Source organism: Mustela lutreola, chromosome 9 (assembly GCF_030435805.1).
Source record: "Mustela lutreola isolate mMusLut2 chromosome 9, mMusLut2.pri, whole genome shotgun sequence".
In the NCBI taxonomy this organism is placed as follows: Eukaryota; Metazoa; Chordata; class Mammalia; order Carnivora; family Mustelidae; genus Mustela; species Mustela lutreola.
Genome location: NC_081298.1, coordinates 63,731,429 through 63,754,121, shown reverse-complemented (window position 1 = coordinate 63,754,121; position 22,693 = coordinate 63,731,429). Strand labels below are relative to the sequence as shown.

The window sequence follows — 22,693 nt, the reverse complement described above, 5'->3', positions numbered from 1 at the left end:
ACTAGCTCTGTGAATTATTTCTGGCTCTTGGATAAAAACCCAAGTTTGGGGAAGGGGCCAGAGGGTGCTCCTAATTTATGCTCATGTTCATGTTCACATAATAGACCACCAGTAACTTTCAATCATAAGAACTGTAGATTTCACATCTACTTCTTTATGGTTTAAGTGATGTCGTCTTGATCCAATGGTGACTTGGTTTATGTCAAAAGTATGCCCCCAAAGCTGCTGCACTGAGTGCTTATAGAGAGGAAACCCTTAATACTAAGAATTTGCAAAGACTTACCAAGAATGTTCCATCTGGGCGAGGCTACTCTTTGGTGATCTAAAGAGCTCTTTGAAGACCTTGGGACATGAGCTCCTGCTGTGGCGAGGCTACTCCTTGTTGGGAGTAGAGCAACATGCAGGGGCCCCACGATTGAGATCCTCTTCCTCGCCGACACCAGCGCCTCGGCTCTGCTAGCATTGTGTTCTAGCAACAAAATGCTTTCAGTCTGGGCTGGCCACTGGACATAGGCTTGGTTGGCTCAGCCGACTCTTCTGAGAACAAACTTGTGGAACTGTACACCTCAGTTAGATTTGGACTTTCTTTCTTTCATCTCCCCTTTGAGTGGAACAGTAGTGTAATTAATCTATCACTGGTTTTGAGTATGTTCTTTCTTTATTGGCTCCTGAAGAGACATTATCCTGGATGCTACTGGCTTGTGACATATTATCATTATAAATTATAATTCCCTCAGTGAATTTTTGTTAAATAAATTATTGGCAAAGACAATCTCAGTCTCTGAGTATAATTTTCCATGAATGAAACAGGAACCATCTCTGTTGAGTAATTAGAATGTCTGATCCAGAGTAATAATCCAAATGTCAAACTCTATTAAGGATAAACATTTCTTCTCTCTCCTGGCTGAGAACCGTGTTGGGTCTTGAGGCCTGAAGTGAGGCAGGAGGATGTGGTTAGATTCTTGGTCTCCTTGCTGGGTCTTCTGCCTCAGCTCATCAGGGAGGTGGATTGAGAGGGGAAAACAAAGATATACATGGTGGAGTAGTCCCATTTTCACATCGGTGCTCGCTGGCCTCAGAGGCTTTCCAGCCTGGCTCACTATCTCTTGAAATCTTTCAGGTTTCTTAGCCATTGTCCCACCAGGAACCTCTAACACAGTCCCCATTATGTGTGCAATGCCTTCTATTTTTAAAAATACATTTTCACACATAACATATATCAGAAAAGTAAATCAAATCATAATGTTCGTGACGCATTTTCACAAGGTGAACACACTTGTATGGCCACCCCCCAGCCAAGAACTGGAAACATTATGAGGGTCCCAGTAGCCCCTTTAACTCCTCTTTCTTACTATCCACCCTCATCTGTACCCTAACTTCTAACCCCAGAGAGAAGCAATTCAGATTAGTGCCTTTGATAAACCTGGTTGGCTTTTTCAAGGACGTTATGTCCTCTGCTGGCTCTCAGCTAATCAGTTTACCCCCAAATATGCAAACAAAATTCACTGTTCCCAGACAGATACATCTTGGTGCTACCTTTGTTCCTTGACTCAGTCTCCTACCCCTCCACTTACATGTGAGCAAACAAATGATACGCAGGGTCACTGAACAGTGAGCAAAGGAATATCTTTGAGTTAGTCTTTGACAAACAACTCTCAGAGAGCTTAAGTAATGAGGTAATATATTAAGTGTGGGAGTAGAGGGCCTTGAAAAATGATACTTCTTTAACCAGAAAGATGAATAATTCTTAATGAATCTAGAAACATAAAGTTCTTGTGTTTCTTTAAAATTTCCAAGCATTTAGGGAAATTTAATTCATTTCTTAAATAACATGAGCTCAATAAAATATTCTCCATTATCTCCACTTATGCCAGAAATCATGTTAAGCATGAATTGTTAAATTCCTTTTAAATATTATAATCAGTTACATAAAAATGGGTCTGGTTTTAACAAGGATCTATTCTTAGCTTCAGCATTTCTTAGGATTTTGCAACAAAGAAAGGAATAAAAAGTGATTCAAAGCAGGATATCGCCATTTACTGCAGACACAGTTGGGTTCAAAATTTGACCTCCCTTTAAGAATGTTCTCAATGGACCAATGTGTAAGCCTAACAGTCGGTATCAAATTGCATTTTGTCTGTTCCTCACTGCCTGAGGGGATCTTTCTGCAAATTCTATTTCAATCAAGGCACTACCAAGGGGAAGAAAACTGACCACTGGCCTTCTACTCCTTGTATCAGTTTGTATTCTTCAGACTTTACCTTTCTCCAGAGATCTATTTCTCTACTCCCAACAAGATTCCTCAAATGTCTCTTCTGTTAAGTTCCTGATAAACACACCTGAAAGGCCCCGAAGAAAAGTGATAGAGGCAAAAGTTTTTCTCCAAATCGGTTTATATGATTCATCAAAACGAACTTCTTGAAATACATATAAACGCACCATAGACAACGCTACCTCTATTATGTACATAAAATCTTCTTATCAATACAAAAACTTTAGCATTTAATATATTTTTAAAAGGGAAAATCTATGTTTTCTTACGTCCTATTCAAATAAATAATCTTATATGTTAGCACTGCTTTCCCAGAAAAAAAAATATTTTCAGAGCTTTGGGGGTACATCTGATATGTGAATTACAAATTTTTGTCCATCTTTTAGGGTTACCAGGGCTTCTTGTCCCACAGGAACGCTGAGTCGGACTGTGCTTCCTGTGGCCTTGTCCTCCAGTAATAGCTGGATGAGCTGCAAGGGGGAAATGTTTTAAAAGGCAAAGATAGAAGGAAAAGTTATTTCCTGTTGCAGGACCCACCATTTATACTCTTCTACCATGCCCTCACCCCACCATGGGATCTCAAGTGGAAGCTTCTGTCTTTATTTGTTCATATTATGGGAGATCTTAATTTCTTTAAGGAACGCTCGGGGCCTGGTGAAGACTTCAAGGAAGGAATCTCAAACCTGAGATGGTACAAGAAAGAGGGCCCATGGAGGGTGAGGCAGGCGGGCTCTCTTTAGGAAAAAGAATGGGCCTGTTGTTTGTGAGTTGCTAAGATCAATCTAGCACTCTTCCATTAAAGACACGAGAGAACGTGGATTCATTGTGAAAATCAAGAAGGAACCTGTCTTCCAGATGGATACCAATCCCTGCATTCTTGGCTCAAATTCCCACATAGACTCTCCCTCTACCATTCATCAAGTATACCAATAGATAAGGGCCAGGGGGGAACCATGAAAAGAGTCATTCGTTAAATTAACAATCAGTTGGGTAGTAATAGATTTGAGAGATTCACCGATTCTAATGTTAGCTTAGGGCCTGCTCTTGGATAAGCCATCTAATTTGCCTGAGCAAGGTTTCCTATCAGAGAAACAAGGATACTATGCTTTCTTTCCCTTAGTTCTGATGGTACTGAGATTAGCATATCCTTGGACATAATTACTTTCAAATGGATAGAGACATATTTTCCTGGTCTGGTTTCATAGATAACCCCCTCCACCTTCCATAAGTGAATATATTTTACAAAGATGTACACAAGACAACTTCAAATGCAAGGTTAGTGAAAGTATTTCTCACTCTTTCTCCCTAAATTTGACAATAACCATCACCACCCAATGAGAGGATGTGTTTCTTCTCTCTCAAAAAAGTGGTCTTTACTTTTGTCCTATAGCTCAAGAGTCCCTTGTTTTTAAATATCTTTGCCATGTTTTCATTCTTGAGTACATGCCCTAAAGTGAAAAATGCATAGTATATTTTTATTTTTTATTTCTAAATATTTTTTTAAGTGACCTCTATACCCAATGTGGGGTTCAAACTCAAAAGCCTGAGATCAAGATTTACGTGCTCTACAGACTGAGCCAGCCAGGTGACCCTCCGTGTGGTATGTTTTTAAAAGAATATTCTTTATTTAGTATCTGTGATTTTTTTTTTTTTTTTACTTTATTCTTAAACACTCCTGGGCACCTTCCTATGTTGAATGCTGCTGGGGTGTAGAAGAGTGACAGATGGATACGGCAGTCCAGAATGCTGACTCTGGATGTTTTCATAGGTGCAGGGCAGCACTAAATTGTTCAAAGAATGAGGAAGCCACAGATGTGCAGCTGAATGGGCTGTTAACTCGTGGCAGATGAATGCAGATGGGACACAGAGGGTGTGCTTTTTTGTTGATGAGGAGTGCAAATGCTGAATGATAAATAAAATAAAAATTAGATGAGCATAACTTTTTGGTGTTAGAGTGTTTAAGTCATTATAGCTAATTCAGCAGGCATGCACAAACAGAAGCAGGTTTAATTAATCTCTAATGCATATTACTTTGGGTTACCTGAAATTCATCTGCCTATATTGCTTTATTATGTAGTTCAATTAAGTATTTAATGTATTTCTCTACTGTTTCCACCAATTAAATATAGGTCAAACCCCACTGCAACAAACTTTGGAGATGCTAGGGGATTGGGTGGAGTGTCATGGAAAGGGACTCAGATTAAGTTTCTTTGGAGAAATAATAATGATGACTAATGATTATGGGGTCTTACTATGTTCTAAGAATTTTGCAATCATTGACTTATTTAAACTTCATAATAGTCCTATGGAATTAGATATTATTATTCCCATTTTGTAGATAAGGAAGCTGAGGAACAGATAAATTAAGCAACCTAATCAAGGTTGTCAACTAAGAAGGGAAATTAGGGCATTTGAACCCAGGAAGTTATGTACTAGAATTGCCCACTTACGTTCCCAAATCATCAGAGTCTAAGGTATTTTTAATTTATTCCCAAGTTACTGCTTTTGGAATTAGAGCACATGGTAGCATCTTCTGGGGAGAGAGAGGGTGCTAGGAAGGGACAGAGATCTATGAAGGTTTGAATCCCTACTCTGTCAATTATAGCAAGGTGACCCTGGAAATATTACTCAACCCTTCATGAGCCTCAGTTATGTTATTTGTGAAATGGGGGTAATGTTGGTACATCTCATTGGGTTGTTGAAAAGGTGCATTTAAATGTCCAGCACAAGGAGCTGACAGTGTCTGCTCTCCACCAGCTTTCAACTGTGGCCCAAGAAGTAAAAGTTTACTCCCAGTTACTCTGGTGACCAAGGGCCATGTCAAATTGTCTACAGTCTTAGCTATCTCCCCAACCAGTGAGTATAGAGATATACACACTTGGAGCTGAGCACCCAGCACAACCGCTTGTCCTGGCAGGGTTCCATAGAATGCTCCAGAGTGTACGGGCCAGCCCTTGTGGGGCCCTGTTGCAAGAACAGGGTACATTGTCCAGAAGGTCAGAGTGCCCGGAGAGACATTCTGCTGGGCACAGCCTGGCCAGTTGGGTCTAAATGGGCCTTCTCTCTGCCAACAGCCCTGATGTACCAGCTTGTGAATGATGCTCTAACTGTCTCCAGCTGTTGCTCTCCTGAGGGGGCCCCGCTTTCCTGCCCCTGCCGCTGGGTCCCTGACTTGAGATCAGTATATCACTATATCCCTATTTTATGCCTGTCATGTCTGCTTCACATACACCTCTCAGGGGAGGTGAGTTTCTTATTTATGGACACACATCTGAATCTACTCCACCAACAGCATCAATGGCCGATGGATATATGAACTTACTATTGTAAGAAAATAAAAACTGTGGGCTTCTGGGTGGCTCAGTCATTAAGCATCTGCCTTGGGCTCAGGTCATGATCCCAGGGTCCTGGGATCAAGCCCTGCATCAGGCTATCTGCTCAGAGGAAAGCCTGCTTCTGCCTCTCCCACTCCCCCTGCCTGTATTCCCTCTCTCGTTGTCTTTCTCCTTCTGTCAAATAAATGAATAAAATCTTTAAAGACCACTAACTCTACAGAATGCTCAAATACACTTCCATGATCACAGAGGTTTGGGAAACACCACACACTCTATCTGATTCTCTATCACAATATATGTTAGCTGATTAAAGATTCTTATAAATCCCCAAGAAAACAAAAACCAAAGACAGAATTTGTAAACCTGAGAGGCATTTCTTTTGCTCCTGCTTACATAATTTTTGGCATTCCATCTAAGTAGTACTCAGTAATAGATTCTCTGGGGGCGCCTGGGTGGCACAGTAGGATAAGTGTCCAACTCTTGGTTTCAGCTCAGGTCATGATCGTAGGGTCCTGGGATTGAGCCCCATATCAAGCTCCCTACTCAGTGGGGAGTCTGCTTGTAGATTCTCTCCTTCTCCCTCAGCCCCTTCCCTTGCTCACACTCTCTCTCAAAAAATAAATAAATCTTCATTTAAAAAAAAATTAACAGGGTTCTCTGCACACTGCAGTATTTGGAATGAGGGTTTGTTCAGGAAGGAAAGGTTCTTGGGAGGGTCTGGTTATTGTGAGGACTGTAGGGCATGGACAGTTTCAGGCTGTGACTCATTTCCATGAGCAAGACCACTGTTCACTCCGGTGAAGGGCAACGCCTCTGTCTGGATCTCCTGCCCAACTCAACTCCTCATCTTCTCAAAAGAAGACCAAACTTGAGGGTGCAGAAGAAACACTATGCAAAGTGGCTAAACTTCCAAACACGTCTATAGAAGTTTTAGAAATTAGTACTAAGGTCACTTTTTTTTTTTTTTTTTTTTAATTCCAGGTACACCATCCCCTTTCTCCACCCCCGCCCTCCGCCCCCGCCAGCTTCCTTGGTCAACAGAGGAGTTTCAGTTGCTTATTCCATCAGGTTGGCTCCTCTTTCTGGCACTCAGAGAGGACCCCCCTCTCTGACCTCTGCAATCTGAGTCCCATTCCCCTTGGGGAGTGGATCACCTCCTCTGATCTCATGTTGTGGGAGAAGAATGGACTGGAGATCAGGCAGGCCAGGTCTCTGATCTCTGTTCCACTATTTACTTGCTGTGTCTTTGTGCAAGTCACTTAGCTTCTCTGAGCCTCAGTGAACTCAGCATGGTATGAAAATGATAAGAGCAGATACTCTGCAGTATTGTAAGGCTTTGAGATAATGCATATAAAGGGTGTATAGTTTGTATTAAAATAGCAATTCTTTTTTTTTTTTTTGAGATGGGGAGAGGCAGAGAGAATCTTTTTTTTTTTTTTTTTTAGAGGAAGGTAGGGCAGAGAGAGAGAGAGAGAGAATCTTAAGCAGCCTCCATGCTTGGCATGGAACTGGACATGGGGCTTGATCTCATGACCCTGAGATCACGGCCTGAGTTGAAATCAAGAGTTGGACACTGAACAGATTCAGCCTCCTAGGCTCCCCAGCAATTCTCATTTTTATATCTTTCAGGATGTACCCCAATTCCATCTTTTCAAAATCCAAAACACCAGAGGTGTGCTCAGTGCTTCTCTCTTAGTTCAGTTAGCTCAGTTAGTCTAACCATGCCTAGTAAGCTGTGGGAAGGTGAGACCCAGGCCATTCAAATATTCCATACCCCTGAGTGTGCCGGGGACCTATCTATGCACCATGAACCTGAGCTGACCAGTGATCAACAGATAAGCTACTATAATCACCTCTGGCAAAATCTCCCAAATCAAAGACAAATCTAGAATTGTGTATTGTTGTCAGTACAAAGTGATCTTTATGGGCTTCCTAACCATGTTAGAGTTCTTATTTTGTTTACAAAGACTGCAGAAGCTGGGGGCCCTGTATCTGTACCTTATTGCCCGTGTCAGCGTCCACCAGGAAGCCCAGGACCCTGAGAACCACACTGCTCACACCCATGGAACATCGGCTCTGGCCCATGTGTTTCAGGGTCACTCGGTGTGGATCTACACTTGGGCTTTCATATTCCTGAGTTGGTGAAGAATCTGGAGGGTGGAAAGGGTCCTGGTCTGGCTGGACAAGAGACTGGTCATCTGTTAGCATTTCCGTGAGATTTCCCACGTCATCATCTTCCTCTTCCTCTTCTATGCATGACTGAAGTAGATGAGTCACAAATTCCAAAAGCAGCAAATGGAACAGATGCCAGGAGCCTACATTGAAATAACTCCAAATGAATAATTAGATAGACAGATGGGCAAATAAGCAGATTACTCTGAAACTACCAACTTTTCTGAGGCTTTTCATTCCTGTGTAGTGGGGCCTTCTCACACCTGTAGCAGATCCTGGGGGATCCTGGGCAGGCATTCCAAACCCATGAACTCTAGCAAGGTGGCTTTTGGACAGAAAGCACAGATAGCTAAATAGCCTGGCCTTGAGAGGGAACTTAGAGCCCATCTAGTGTGAGGAATCTGACAGAGAAAGAGGTATTATTCCCAGAGCTGGAGAATGTGCCCCTCAGCGCCCTGTGGTTGGCATACGGGGCAGTAAGGGATAGGCTGGGAGGAGATGGGGAGGCAGAGTACGGGAGGGAGCCAGCTGCGGAGAGGAGGCTGGAAATGTAGCGCTGCTTTCCCCATGCTGCAGCCTCCTGCTGAGGGAAGCAGGGAAGAGAGCCTGGCAGGCCTGCAAGGGCAGCTGTCAGGGAGATAGTGTAGGAGCGACAGGAGGGCACGTGACTCAGCTGACCGATCCAAATCCCAAGGGCTTTGGTCTTCCAGGAAAGAAGGATAATTAATGTTCAGCTGAGAAGTGAGGCAGGGTTGGGGGGATGGGGATCTGGCTTATGGCTATCATTAAAAGACACTTTCTTAATGAAGGTAAAACCAGGGCTCTCTACAGATATAAAATGAACATGTGTCAAAGAACTCGTGTAAGTCATTTATTAAAGAGGAAGATGATAAAATGTTGCCAACTGGTTCAAAGGAGAATTCTAAGCACTGAACATGAATAGACAGTAAAGAATGTACACAACGAAGCCCACAGATCTGTCCTCAAGGCTGCAATCCATAGACCCACCTGACACATTAGTCTGCACTTCCCTTGGGGAGAATCATTTGCATTATTATTGATACAATACAGAGAGCTGTAAAATAACTCAAACACAATGGAAGGTTGGAGATAACTCAGAAGGGTGTGCTGAATCTTCTGCCTATTTCAAAGGCTTTTTGGTCCATTTACAACAAATTTTTGTCCGTTTCAAAACCTTATATAATGTTTGGTTTTGCCTGATGGATCTGGGGGGGTGGGGTGGGATGTCCCGACCGGGTCTGGAATAATCCTGACCAATAATCCCTGGCCCACTTAACTGTGTGAAGAGGAAAACCCAGTGTAAATACTTTTTTGGACACCATAGGGAGATCCGAAGAGGGTGAGTGGTAGGGTTGGGGGCAACAGCTTCAGGGCTGGGTTTCTTATCATGAGCCCAGCACATGAGCTCTGCTCCATCACTTTGCTCTGGGAGAGCATTAGCATACAGCAGAATCATTTTGGATTCCATGAAATGGAAGAGTCTCATTACTAGTGGGTGTCCCCTACCTGGCAGCTGACAGCAGCCACCGTCGAAAGAGTTCCAGAGCATTGGCAATACTGATCTGCCTATTTGACCAGATAGTTTGCAATGGATGCTACACTTCGCTCTTTCCGCTCTCTCCATACAATGGTGACTGTATCAATCCCTATTCATGAAATTTAAATTTGGATCCCCCAAAGAACCCATTTCCCCCCCCATCTCAGTTGGCTCCCTGGGTGCTTTTCTAAAAACACCCAAGCACACAATTCAAAAAAAAAGAGGAGGATTCTTATGCCTCCAGCCATGATGGAGCGGGAAAGGGAAGCTTGGTTAGACTGTTTGATGGACTATCATGATGCCATTAAAAAACAATTATCGTGGGGCACCTGGGTGGCTCAGTGGATTAAGCCGCTGCTTTCGGCTTGGGTCATGATCTCGGGGTCCTGGGATCAAGTCCCGCATCGGGCTCTCTGCTCAGCAGGGAGCCTGCTTCCCTCTATCTCCCTCTCTGCCTGCCTCTCTGTCTGCTTGTGATCTCTCTCTGTCAAATAAATAAAATCTTTAAAAAAAAAAAACAATTATCGTGGCTTTCTATGTCTATGTTGTATTTTACAAAAAAAGGTGAAAAGAGGGGAGGCTGGGTGGCTTAGTCCGTTGAGCACCTGCCTTCGGCTCAGGTCCTGATCTCAGGTTCCTGGGATCAAGCCCTGCTCAGCAGGGAGCCTGCTTCTTCCTCTCCTATTCTTTCTCCCCCTTTGTGCTCTCTCTCTCTTCCATCTTGCAAAAATAAATAAATAAAATCTTTTTAAAAAAAGGTGAAAAGAAGGTGACTGGATTCTATGTAGAACACAGATAATAGCTATCCTGTAATAACATTATTAATTTCAAAATGTCTTGTATTCTCTGACTTACCGAAACTATCTCTGTGGCACAGAGTCATGGCTTTGCTCACGGCCGTGAGAAGGAAATTCCATCTTAGCTGGAAGCCGGCGGCCAATTTGATAAACTCTTCTTTGCTTCTGCTTGGCTATTCCGTTTTTGTGAGGAAAAAAACGCTGGGGTTTATGACAAAATCAGGAAGATCATGTGCCACAGATCACAGTTGCCACGCACAGACGCTCCCACGAGGCCCAGGCGGGAAGGGAGGCAGAGGCACACTAGCCTAGTTCTGGTCTCCCCGCATCTCCTGCAGAGATGATTCCAGGGCAGAACTCTTTGAAGTTGGTAGAGAGAAGGAAAGAGGTGGGAAACTGGCCTACATTTTTTGTTTGGATCCCACACAGTTTTTCAAAAGCAGTCATTTGTGAAGGCCAGGAGAGGACTCCCACAGGCAGCCTCGCTCAGCCCACCGGGCAGTTGCCACGAAGAGAGCTGCTGGCTGCTGTGTGCTGGGCAAGTCCGAGAGGGTGCAAATGCGGCTCAGGAGCCCATAGTAAGGAAAGAAAGGGTGCTGATTTTGGAAAGCACGAAGCTGGCCACCTTGCTGTGTGCATGACCTGAGGCCCAGAAGGTTCCACCTGGGCAGCCAGCGGACAGCCTGAGTGGCACTATACTGGGGACTGTGAACTCCACAAAGACGGAGAGTCGCCTTGGGCCGCACTTGCTCTGGATTACAAACCCACAGGATCCTATGAATCTCGTGGGTATGTGTTGGAACGAATGCCCCTAAAGGCTTCCTAAGTCTCATCGTGTATGTGGACCACACATGCGGCCGACCGCAAGTCTCTGAGGAGATGTTGAGACTGGTGAGAAATGAGGGAGCACCCTTTTTCACCTCTGCTGCTCCTCCCTCTGCCCACTGTGAGTGCTCCGGGCTCTGGAAGCTGGTGGACTCCATCCAGGAGCGGCACCCTTGCCCTCTGGGCGCCCAGTCCCCCTGTTGGTGCTTCTGCCCACCTAACTCAGGGCCCCCGGGAGAAGCCCCACTCAACACACACAAGGACACTTTTGAAAAGGCTGGAGAGAAGTAGCCCTGGGTGACCAGCATGCTGCACAAGGGTTCAAACATAAACCCTGAATGCTGTAGCGCATTCCTCTGCTCGCCACCCACGTGGCACTTTAGGCTCCCCTGTTCAGAAACTGCTGCTGGGCCACAACCGCTCTGAAAACTGGGAGAGCCTACCCGTGACCCAGCGGGCCGGCTTCCTCTGCTGACACTGCCAGATGCTGGCCACTGGAGCCATTAGTCATCTCCGACATGCCTCAGGGCTTACATTTTCACAGTCTGAGTATTTTATTGACAATAGTCTGTTTTTTGTCAGCCAAGCTGTTGTACAAAAACAAGTCCTTCAAAGGCATGATTACAAAAATACCATTTTTCTAGCATGCCTCATTTGTGAAGGCTGAAGATATGGGGGTGGAGTCTGGGGAAACACTGAGGGTTACATGGTCTAAAATAGGGCGAGCCTCTTGGGCTGCTTCGAGGTAGGATTGGCATTACTGGGCTCATCTTGGTTCAAGTCAGAGGTGGAGAGAATACCCAAAACAAGGAACAGGGGCTTGAAAGCGTCTATGGGTGAAGCTGTCAAATGAACACCTGTCTCCACAGCAACACGACCGGAGACACACTTACACTGTTACCTGTGGGTTTTGCCAAAGCCCAACGAGGAGAGATCAAAGCCATATAGCATCTGGAAGGATTATCACCCAGAAGCAAAGGATGGAAACAGACACCTGCCAAGGGCTGGCACTGACTTTCAAGCTCCCTCCTGCAAAGTTTTCTGGTTTATCTCTAAAGTGTGCAACTGTACTGTCACCTGATGTCTTTGTGGCCTTAGGTTTACCTGTGCCTTTTCTCTGATGGGGAAGACAGGCATGCAGACAGGAACAGGTAGGGCAGGAAGGAGAGAAAGAAATGTGACTGGAGGCTTAACAGAGAAAGCCCAAAGTCGTGTTTCCAGCACAGGCCCTCCAAGCCTTAGCTCTTTGCTCCAGAGATGTTTGCTTCTTCCATAAATGGTCCTCCATTTTCCCATATGTTCATTCTGCTCTTGCCAGTCTCGTGTAAACACTGTTCCCTTTCTTAGATTGTTTTAATCCTATTCACCTTCTACATCTTGTTTAAATCCCACCTCCTCCCTCATCAAGGCCTTTCCTGACTGCCTCAGCCTTTGGGGGACAATGCCTCAAGGCGGGCAGCCTTGGGCTGCCTTGTTTGGGCCTAGGTTTTAATGCACAGCCCCCAGCTCCTCACCCACCACCCCCAAGGCACCACTGAGCAAGGGTGCTGTGGCTTTCTCCGACAGTACTCTCAGCTCTCACAGTGCAGCTGCCGAGGCCAAGGATGGGGACAACCAAGCCAGAGCAACGCCCTATTCAAGTAACGCCCGAGTTTCAAGTCGACCAGAAGGACCAAGCCCGTCTGTATCTAAAACGATACATCTCTGATTTTGTGAAATCAAGCCTGCCACTTGGATGGTTCTGCAAAATACCCAGACCAACACTGTTTTCCCCAAAAGGACAAAATCCCTCTTCCTTCTAGACACTCTGGCACTCATCCACACTCATCTGCGTGCACATGCTCACCTGCCCTGACACACACTCACTGGCACCCTGATGTTCACCCCACACTCGTGCTCGCTTGCACTCACCCATGCTCATCCGCACACACATGCTCATCCACTGGCACCTGCACTCATCTGCACATACAAGCTCACTTGTACACACAGCTGAGGCCACACACGCTCACCCAAGCGCATGCGCTCACCCACAAACACACACCTGTATGTGCCAGCCTCTGATTCCTGCCTTGCTGCAGAGGGAGTGAGACACCGCTTCCCTATTGTTAACACCCGCACCAGCCTTGATACATTTCTGGCCAAAGAAAACTCTTTCACTTCTTCAGGGCATGGGCACTGGTGCTAAAACATAGCTAGAATGTTCAACAGCCCCTTCTTCCCTTTTTAAAAAAAAAAAAAAAAAAGCACCCTTTTGTACCTGGAAGACAAATGTTTGGAGATTTGATGACAGACAATTCAGGAATATGCTTAGATCTGTGGATGTCCCCAGCAAAGAAACCAAACTGCTTAAACCTGTAAACAAAAGAAACAAAAAGATTGCGAGCGAAGTAGCAGGATTTTACTGTACGTATCTGTGTACCAGGTGACCTAGGGGACAACACTGGAATGGCAGTTCAAAGGAATTCCCTGGAGCCTCACACTCCTTTTGAACGCAAAGGATGATTTCTAACGCTGGATTTGTCACCTCTGCTGTCAGCTGGTTCAGAGATACATGGTCTTGCCTCTTAGGAACCACCTCTGTCACTGATTGAAATGGAAAAAAATATTTTGAAATAATAATAACTACACCTTATAATTATACAGAACTCAGCTACAGATGAGCTCATCACACGATACAGACGTGAGCTCACCTACCCTTGCTGTTTCACAAAAGGGGTAGTTTATTAGTGTCCTTTAAACTCAAGGTGGACTTCAAAGCCAATGAGGGTTGTGCCTTGCCTGGGGCTATAAACTCAGTTAGTACAGACCTGAAGGGTGGAGCCCCAAGCAAGTGTGACGTCAGGACTTGGGTCCTTACCTGTACAGGCAGCACCGAGCAAAGAACAGCCTTGGGCTCTCCCAACTTTTGGAATGCGGCTGTGCAACAAGCAGAGTTTAGAAACCTGCGGATGTTGCCATGGCCTTGACTGAGGCTTGGCCAGGTCTCATCTGGAGGATCATCCAGGGACACCGCAAGCATTTACCTACTAGACGCCAGCAGGGGCAACCAGAACACTGTCTCCTGCTGGCTCTGTGCTCTCTTGGAAGTTCTAGTCACAAGAATGCCAGTAGGAGCACAGGAGAACTGGCCTCGTGCCCTCCTGGGGCTCCCTAGACTCTGGCTAGGGGCAAGAGCATGCTTTGGGGACCACCCAGAGCTTGGGGGAGAGCCAGTAGCCTGGGAGGAGGGCCTTTTGGGCTCCTACCAATGAGCCCGGCTTGTCCACATCGCTGAAGTTTGCTAGGTTAGGGGTTTACCTTCTCATTACTTGTTTCGGAGGGGAAGAGCTGGGATTCAGGACCGTCAGGCAATAAGGGCAGGGGTGACCTGCCAACAAGTATGGATCTATTTAAGTATTTAAATAACCGGTATAATCCTACCAAAGTCAGCCCTACTTCAAAGAAAGAGGCCAGGATAACTTGTGGTGCATTTATGCACTATTGAGTCCACGTATTCATCTAGTTATAAAGGTACGTGAGTGCTACCTTGTGCCAATGCGATGTTGGGTGGACCAAGATGAATAAGCCACAGCTGACAGCTGAGGAAGCCCACAGGTTCTGGGGAGGCAGCTGTCCGCATAGTAAGTGTATCAAGACAGGGCCAGGCTCATGGAGGGTGAGGCTGCTGGACCTTCCCAGGCCATCCTGGTGGAGAGTCTGGAATGCATATGAATGGAGCACAGCTCTCATGGCCCCTCCTGGTGACTCTCTTACAAAGGCCTAGAGATTCACCAGTAGTCTGGGAAAGGAGGTCATACACCTTCCACAGCTCTCCCGCTGAAATAGCACCCAGGTTCAATCCCCTGAGTGAAGACAGTTCTTTCTCTCACTACTTTGGCTTCCCGGAGATGAAGCAATGCTGTCAGCCTGCTTGCTGAGCTCTTTGTGGAAGGGAGATTTTTCCCCTGAAAGATATTTACAACTATCAGATAGCAAAGGGCAGGAATATCTACATATTTAACATCACTTGTTTGGAAAATAGTGAAATATGGTAAGAGCACCATATAAGAGCTAAACTTCACCTTGTTAAAAATAATACTTGGTGATGCTAACAATAGTGACAGCAGAATCTGGCAAGGCAGGGAGCTAACTCAATCCATTTTGGACAGTTAGGAAAGATGCTGTTGAATCTGCATGTACAAGATCGATGCAGAAATGTTTTTTCCAAAGGAGGCACTCCAGGTTGGTTTTCGGGAAGAAATACTGGGAAGCAACAACCATCCTCCTCTGTTCATTCATTCAGCAAACGTGCGTTAGCACTGGTGGCCTGGCGGACCCTTCCTCACGCCTGCAGGCAGAGATGTGTGAGCAGATAAATGAGAATATCAAAGAGGAAAGTAGGTTCTACCTCTATTAAGAATTCACAAACTAGTGATGGCCGTGCCAACCCCAACTGTATCCCCAAAGTCCCAATAGCGCAAGGTGCAGAGGGAAGATTACATTTCATCTCCGCGTGTGTCTCCAGGACGGCGCTACTTGGATTACTTGGCAGGGCTTTCTGGGACATGTCCAAAGCACCTCGACTGATGATGGCATGTAGATCTGACTTCAAAACGTTGACTCTCCTGTTATTTTTCAATACCATTCTCATAGTCTAAAAATAATGGAGAACCATAATACTTCATTAAATCTTGTCCTTTTACTTTTGCCTAACTCCCCTTTTCCAAACAACTAAGATTAAAAAAAATTTTTTTTTGAGAAGAAAGAGAAGTAGATTTGGGTATTATCCACGAAAACTGAATCCTACATGACAACCGAAATGGGCAAATTGCACACATTCTAGGATGGCCTTTCTGAAAATCACCATTTGGAGTGCTTCTGCTCAGAGGCAGATGTGGACAGGGTTCTCGGGACTCTGTGGCTCTTCCTCTCCCTGATTCTTGTTCTCTGCACCTCAGTCCATGAGCCTGAGCTACTCTAGAGAGCAGCGTGGTGGCTCTTCCTAAAACTCTGCAAGGAGAGTGAGGCTCCCTGGACGCCAGTGTTGACCAGCTCTGGAGGGGGACTGTGGGCACTCAGACACTGTCTCTGTCCTGCCCGCTTGCAGGCTCAGGCCATGAATTCAGCCCCTGGGAGCTGACTTCCTCTGCCATCCAACAGGGACACCCAATCCCCTCCATTTCTGGGATCCATGGACAGAGCAGTCGGTCATTCTCAACCTCAGCCTCAGAAGCAGGCCCTGACGCTGCCTCCTCCATCTGACGGGGGAGGAGCCTGAGGGCACCTGGGGTGCTGAGCAAACTTTTGCAAGCCATCGTGTTCAGAAAGAAGATTCAGAGCAGCGTGGCTCTAGAGCCTGAGCTTGGTGCATGGGCTGGCCATCACCAGTGGACCCAATCAGGAATGAGAAAATGCTGGAGATTGGGATGGGCTGTGAGCACAGGCAGGACACAAGCCTGGGAAACGTGAAGTTGAGGAGAGTCTTGTGCTGGGAGGACAGAGATGGTGACGGGGAGGACCCAGCAGCGCTGCTCCCTAGCTGGGGCCGATTTGGAACAGATAGCAGTGTAAGTGCTGTCCTGATCTGGTGGCCACAGGATTTCAGAATTACAGAATCTTTCTTTCAGCCCTTCTCTGCCTTCCTCAAGCTGCATAAATAACCCAGGAGGGAAAAGGTCAGAGCTGAGAACAGTTTTCTGGCAGGCCAGACCCACGGAGTCCATGGGGCCGCGCTCAGGGTGAAGGGACCTGTCTGTCTCTTCTAGGCTCTGCCTCGATGTCCTTTCATCTCTGACACTGGCTGGCCCTGGTCGGCTCTTATGAGGGGTCTTCTTCTGTAACTTTAGAACACTGGCCTGCTTCTTCTGCTTCTTCCTCCTACGGGGAAAACCTTTCTGAGCAGGGGAGCACTGGGGTGGGCTTCTATCTGAGAGTTTTGGGCACACTATGCCTTCCCAGTTAGTGGCCAACAAGGTCCTCCTGTCTGCCCTCTGCTCTGTAAAGGGATAGATATGGGCTCCCCACAGAGGGAGCTACCATCGGCTCTTAGGGCACACTTGCAGCTTTAGGAAATACATACTTTGCTTTAGGAAACTGCTTTTCTCCCTCCTGTCCTTTAGGCTAAAACCTACCTTTGCCATGTTGGAAAGGTATGTCTTCCTTCTTAGTCTTTTGACAAACACAGTCACTTCTGTTAAGAACAATACACGTGGCCATTATTAATACTGTAGCTTCAAGTTTTTTAAATAAATATTTTTATTTATTTATTTGACAGAGAGAGAGCACAAGCAGGGTGAGGAGCAGAGGGAGAAGGAGAAGCAGGCCCCCCACTGAGTAGGGATCCCAGTGTGGGGCTGGATCTTGGGACCCTGGGATCATGCATGACCTGAGCCGAAGGCAGTTGCTTAACTGACTGAGCCACCCAGGTGTCCCTGTAGCTTCAAATTCTTATGTATAGAGTGGGGGAGGGGACGCACAGCATAAGCATGACTCTTTCCCGAATGACTAGGAGATGCTGGCAAAGGCCACTTGACTAAGACCACTCCCCCCACCCCTCCATGCTGGAATGTGATGTACTCCCAGCCTCTGATGTGCCTACTTAAAGGAATTTAGGCATTTTGTCCAGGAATTTTGAGTTCCCCCAACAAGGTCATCTTTCCAGGGCTCTCCTCAGCAACTGACCCAAGGAGAGGCGCCCAGGTGGCTCAGTCAGTTGAGTGCCCAACTCTCGATTTCAGCTCAGGTCATGAGCTCAGGGTCCTGGGATCAGCCCCACATTGGACTCTTGTGCTCAACGGCGAGACTGCTTCAGGATTTCCTCTCTCCTTCTATTCCTTCCCCCATGCTTGCTTGCTCTCTCTCAAATAAATGAATAAATCTTTAAAAAAGAAAAGAGATCCAAGAAAAGGAAAGGGTGAAAAGAGGAAACATAAAGGGAGTGTGTGCATTTATTCATCTGACAAATATTTATGAGGGACACTTGTGCAGTGTTTGCTCCATAAATGTGTGCTGGGTGTTTGCCGGATTGTTGGACAAAGGAGGGCAGCTGCTACCCTCTAAGGGCTCACCCTCTGAGGAGGGGTCGCCAGAAGTGCAGACGCCTTCCCCAGAGCAGGGTAAGTGCACCTGGCAGTGAGAGCCACCTGGGGAAGAAGCAAGGAAGGGATGTGTGGGGGTGCAGAGGGGAGGGAGAGGTCTGTTTGAAAGAAGGGTTAGGTGTGGCTTCATTTAGTATGTGCAAGTTAGGAGTTAGGGAGGGGTGAGGGCTTGGTGGTGAGGGGAATGGGGGTTGGGGATGGGACTAGCAGTCTAGGCAGAGACAGGAGCAGGAATAAGGGCGTTTTTGGAGACAACCCGTCTTGTGTTGCTGAGGAGCACCAGAGCAGAGGGAGGGGGTTGGGGACAAGGATGAGTGAGGCCAGAGGCCAAGCTATAAATGATGCTGGATAGTGAGTGAAAGCCCACAGATCGACCAGGCGGCAGGGGCCATGGAAGGTTTTAATGGGTCTGATCACTGTGTAGAGCCATCGCCAGGGGTGGAGGGAAGTGTGACCCAGCGGGTGAGGCTGGAGGCAGGATGATCAACTAGGAAGTTCTGAAGTAGTCTCGGGAAGGGACAGAGGGAGACCAGGCTTGAGTGGTGAGTGAAGTCCCTACAGGAAGGCTGGAGTGCGGCTTTGTCTCCTCACTTCATGGACCCTCTGCCACTGCAAGTTCCAGACCTCACGCTCCCTGCAGCACCCTCTTTCTGCTGATTCTTGGTTGGCAGTCGCATAGCCCATGGTCCCTGCCTGGCCATGGGAAGATTCCCAGTGTGAATACTGAACACAGTAAGGAGAGCAGGGCTGGTGGGTTAAAACTAGAGCTGGTCCTGATCTGTGGGCACTCTGAGAAGACAGTAAAGAGCATGCAAAGAAAGCAAGACTCAGCCCTGAGCAAGCTGGCCCAGGAGGAGGAGGGCCTGGGTGAGAAGGACATTGAACGCAGCTACAGGCTGTGGTGGAAAACCTCACAGAAGCAGAAGGGGGGAAAGAGGTATTTCCAGGACCAAAAACCTTGTCTTCGCACATGCGGGAGAGCGCTGGCATTTAAGCTGCTGTAGGCCTTGAGGCAAAAGCAGCCTGGGGAAGTAGTCTCCAGAGGCTACCTTCGGGCAGCAGGATGAAAGGGAACACGTTCTAGAAAGTCAGTGTGGAGACTGAGACTACAGAAGTGTGAATGCCCCAGTGGCCCAAGAGGTGTGAAGAAGTTAAGGACAAGGGGGAATGTCTAAGGAGGGAGTGATGTTTTTGGAAGGCTTGCTGTGAAGCCACACAAAGCACAAAGAAGCAGAAGAATATTGGAGCCAGAGCCCTGGTCAGGCCTGCTTACAGGGCCACCGAGCCCACGGACTGTAGGTGGCCCTCAGGGGACTGGTTTGAGAAGGCAGGCTTTAGCCACTGGATGGATGCAATGCTGGCCACTCCCCTGCCTGGGCCACAGTCAGCAGCACCTTCCCTGCACCTCTAACCCTCTGGGCCTGCCAGAAGCCCATGTTAGTATTTATAAGGGACAATGGATGGATTAGCAGAAGGACCCAACACTGCACTCCAGAAAAGGCCAGCAGTTCGAACCAGTCAGACCTTGTGCACTGCAGTTTAGCACAGGAGGAAAAGAGTTAAGTCACAGCTGAGGTGTCCTGCCTCAGTATGAAAGTTAGAAACTTCATCTATACTCACAGAATTGATTTTTTTCATTGAAACCTACCTTTGAGTTTAGAGATCTGTACAAGGGCTGGAAAACCTTCCAAGGCATTAAGTAGCCACAGCTTAAATTTCTTACTGAATAACCGGACAGACTTCAGGTACTGAATAGAAACATCTTCCAAAAAGTCATGAAGGAGAACATCTTCAATTCCCTACAACAGAATTGTCAAGAGGCTGTGACTGCTGGCCACAGTAGACATCCTCTAGTTATAAGTGGTCGCTCTCAGCTGGGCCACAAACTCAGAGAGAAAGCTACCATGCAGCCCTTGCCACTGCTCAGTGTGCAGGGTGTGCAGCCAGAATGGGTATTTTTTCCCAAAGATCTTCAAATATTGATAATTGATTCCAAATTTTCAGAAACACTATTTTAGCCCATAGGAGGCAAATCAAACCCAACTACATAAGGACTGAACCCAGACTCCAGTCTTCAACCTTTGTGTTAAACACATCGAAACACTAGGTTGTTCCCTAAAAAATAATAAAGTAAGAGGTAAAGGTTCGTGACCAGATTCAGAATCACAGAAATTATATATAACTGATTTTCCAAATAACAATAATTGCTCTGGAGGTCGAGCGTTTAAAAAAAAAAAAAAAAAAAGCAATGAGAAAACCTGGCACTTCTGTATATTCCAAAACAATTATTCCAGTTACTCTTTTTAAAGATTTCTTTTGTTGAGGTTACCAGAGAAAGAACTTTGACTCAGTGCAGGGCTCACTAATCCCTGGAACCATAGGTCACCAGGTGTACTGGCTTTTTCTTTCCATGAGGTGACTCTTGCCAAATTCATAAAGAAAAGCTGAGTTTTAGGGAAAGATCAAAAGGATCCATCAACATCATGATTTACTCCTTAGAGGGCCTGAAGTCCCCGGAGCCTGAAGAACAGGAGGGCTGCAGTTCTAACACCAGCATTGGTAACAGTTTCTGGGAAGGACACAAACTGGCAAGGCAAGCAAAGGTCTTCCTACCTTGTATAGCTGCACATCGTAGCATTTAAAGAGCTGGCACACATCGGGCAATGTCATAAGCATGACTGTGTCTTGCTGCAGAGATTTCCAGAAGGAAGTGAGCAAGTCCTCCACCTGATGAGGGAACAGAACCTACCTTCAAGAACTCATTTTGCACCTGGTGAGACCGATCTGCAGTTATATACTTAATCAGCCCCAAATGATAATGGGATGAATGTCAGTCCAGTTAACGTATAGCTCAGCCTATCAGCTTTTCCAAGCTGAGTTTTAGAAGTGTTCTTTCCAGTAACCCAGTGAGAATTGCCGGTGGGAGGATGTGAAATGTCATTTTTGAGTTTTCTAGAATGAAGGCTGCTTCTGACCACAAGGGGGCTCCTGTTGATTTGTAATAGGATGAGGATCTGGCCACAGGGCACAGACCACAGATTAGAACAAATGTTCATTGACTGACTGATTCCCTCAATTATTTGTAAGCTCAGAAGGACATGTAACAGTATGTCATCCAAGAGGCCTCCTTGAGAAGTTAGAATTCACCTAAGAACTGTGTGAGCAAAAGGGCACTGGTATCGTTCTCCGTGGAGCTTTCCGCTGACCCCTTTTGTTGTGGAACAAAATGGTGGCTTCCTTACTTTTCTTTATGTTTGCCCATATGGACTCTTCAGACTCGATTATTGAACCAGGTGGCCAGTCTGAGACCCTTGCCTTTTTAGGATTTTTGCTGGCTCAGATATTTTGTGGCTTTGAAATCCTGACACAGGACCCGCCAGTGACTCCAGGCAAGGAGCTATTCCTGTACACAGGCTGTCAAGGAAGTAACGGCCAGCTCTCAAAGGACCTGACGACTAGCCCATGATTTGAAATCCAGTTGTCGGGGCAGTAATTCTAGGGAAGACATCTCCAAAGAGGCTCACAGATATTGAACAAAAAATGCAATAGTGGTATACACAAGATTATTTAATTCTTTTAACTTTGGAGCATGGTTTTGCGGGTTGGTGGGTTTATGAATGAGGCAGCAACCACGGGCTCATCTCTGCTAACTCCCTCACCACCCTTGTCCAAAGTCATCCAGATGCACACATGCATCTGCTTCAGAAATATTTCTCCCATTTTTTCCATCTGTCTCTCTGATGTCATTGTCACTGCTCCAGATTTGACCCCTTGCCTCAGTTCTCACCTTGACTATGACAAAATCTCCTCATTGCCCTCTGCTCCGATTTGGCAGTCTTGCATCACTGCTCCCCACCACCTTCTCAGTCAATCAGAATTCTTCACAGGGCATGAAGCTCTTTCTAGTACCAGACTACTTTCTCCACATCCCCTCTGGTTCTCTCCTTAAGAGATATTTACATCTAGTCATAGTGACCCTTCTGCCATGTCACCCCTGAGAACATCTTGCTGCTTGCCTACATCATTGGTTCTACCTGGAACTCCTTTCCTACTGCGGTGTTGAGTGTCTCTGAACCTCTGCTTTTCTACTGCAATCAATAGCATCATGGCTTCCCCTTGGTAGACTCTCAAAAAAAGATACTTTTGCTATTTTTCCTCCTCGCCCCCAAAACAATCTAATCAAACTGCTGTTCTAGAACTTGCCATGTTGTATCACATTTATAATTTTTTTTGGCTTATATTGCTCCTTTTAGCACCAGATTATAACCTCTTAAGCCTTATGGAGAATACCTTCCTAGTTCCAGAAATGGTACTAGTCACAAGGTAAGAATTAAGTTAAAGTTTGATGAGCAAATGAAGAATGTGTCTGCTTCACTATAATGCTTTACACTGAACAAGTACTAAATGAACTCATGCTGAATGAATATTATCACCCAAAGTTCATGTACTTAGAACACTGAGTACATCAGAAAAGCTTTTATTTACATGTGTGCTTGTTTCCCTGGATTTTCTACAACAAAATATAAAATTCAGAATGGTTAAAAGATTTGGTTGTGTTTTCCACAGCCAATTCTAGAATAAAACCCAGTCATTACAACACAGATGACCCTGCTTCAAAGTCTTGCTTCTTTTTTTTTTTTTTTTAAAGATTTTATTTA

The 22,693-nt window shown here is 46.0% G+C and overlaps 1 protein-coding gene across 1 annotated transcript in view; it reads right to left on the bottom strand.

The window, feature by feature from the left end:
- Window positions 1–2,352: 2,352 nt before the first annotated feature.
- RFX8 (regulatory factor X8) overlaps window positions 2,353–22,693 on the bottom strand; it is a 70,332-nt gene continuing 49,991 nt past the window's right edge. The window contains exons 8-15 of the mRNA XM_059134468.1: window positions 20,649–20,762; window positions 19,684–19,834; window positions 17,070–17,128; window positions 15,439–15,592; window positions 13,217–13,311; window positions 10,193–10,307; window positions 7,606–7,922; window positions 2,353–2,742 (exon numbers count right to left, since the gene is read on the bottom strand). Coding sequence (XP_058990451.1) covers window positions 2,602–2,742; window positions 7,606–7,922; window positions 10,193–10,307; window positions 13,217–13,311; window positions 15,439–15,592; window positions 17,070–17,128; window positions 19,684–19,834; window positions 20,649–20,762 — 1,146 coding nt within the window. The 3' untranslated portion in view covers window positions 2,353–2,601. The remainder of the gene's footprint in view (window positions 2,743–7,605; window positions 7,923–10,192; window positions 10,308–13,216; window positions 13,312–15,438; window positions 15,593–17,069; window positions 17,129–19,683; window positions 19,835–20,648; window positions 20,763–22,693) is intronic.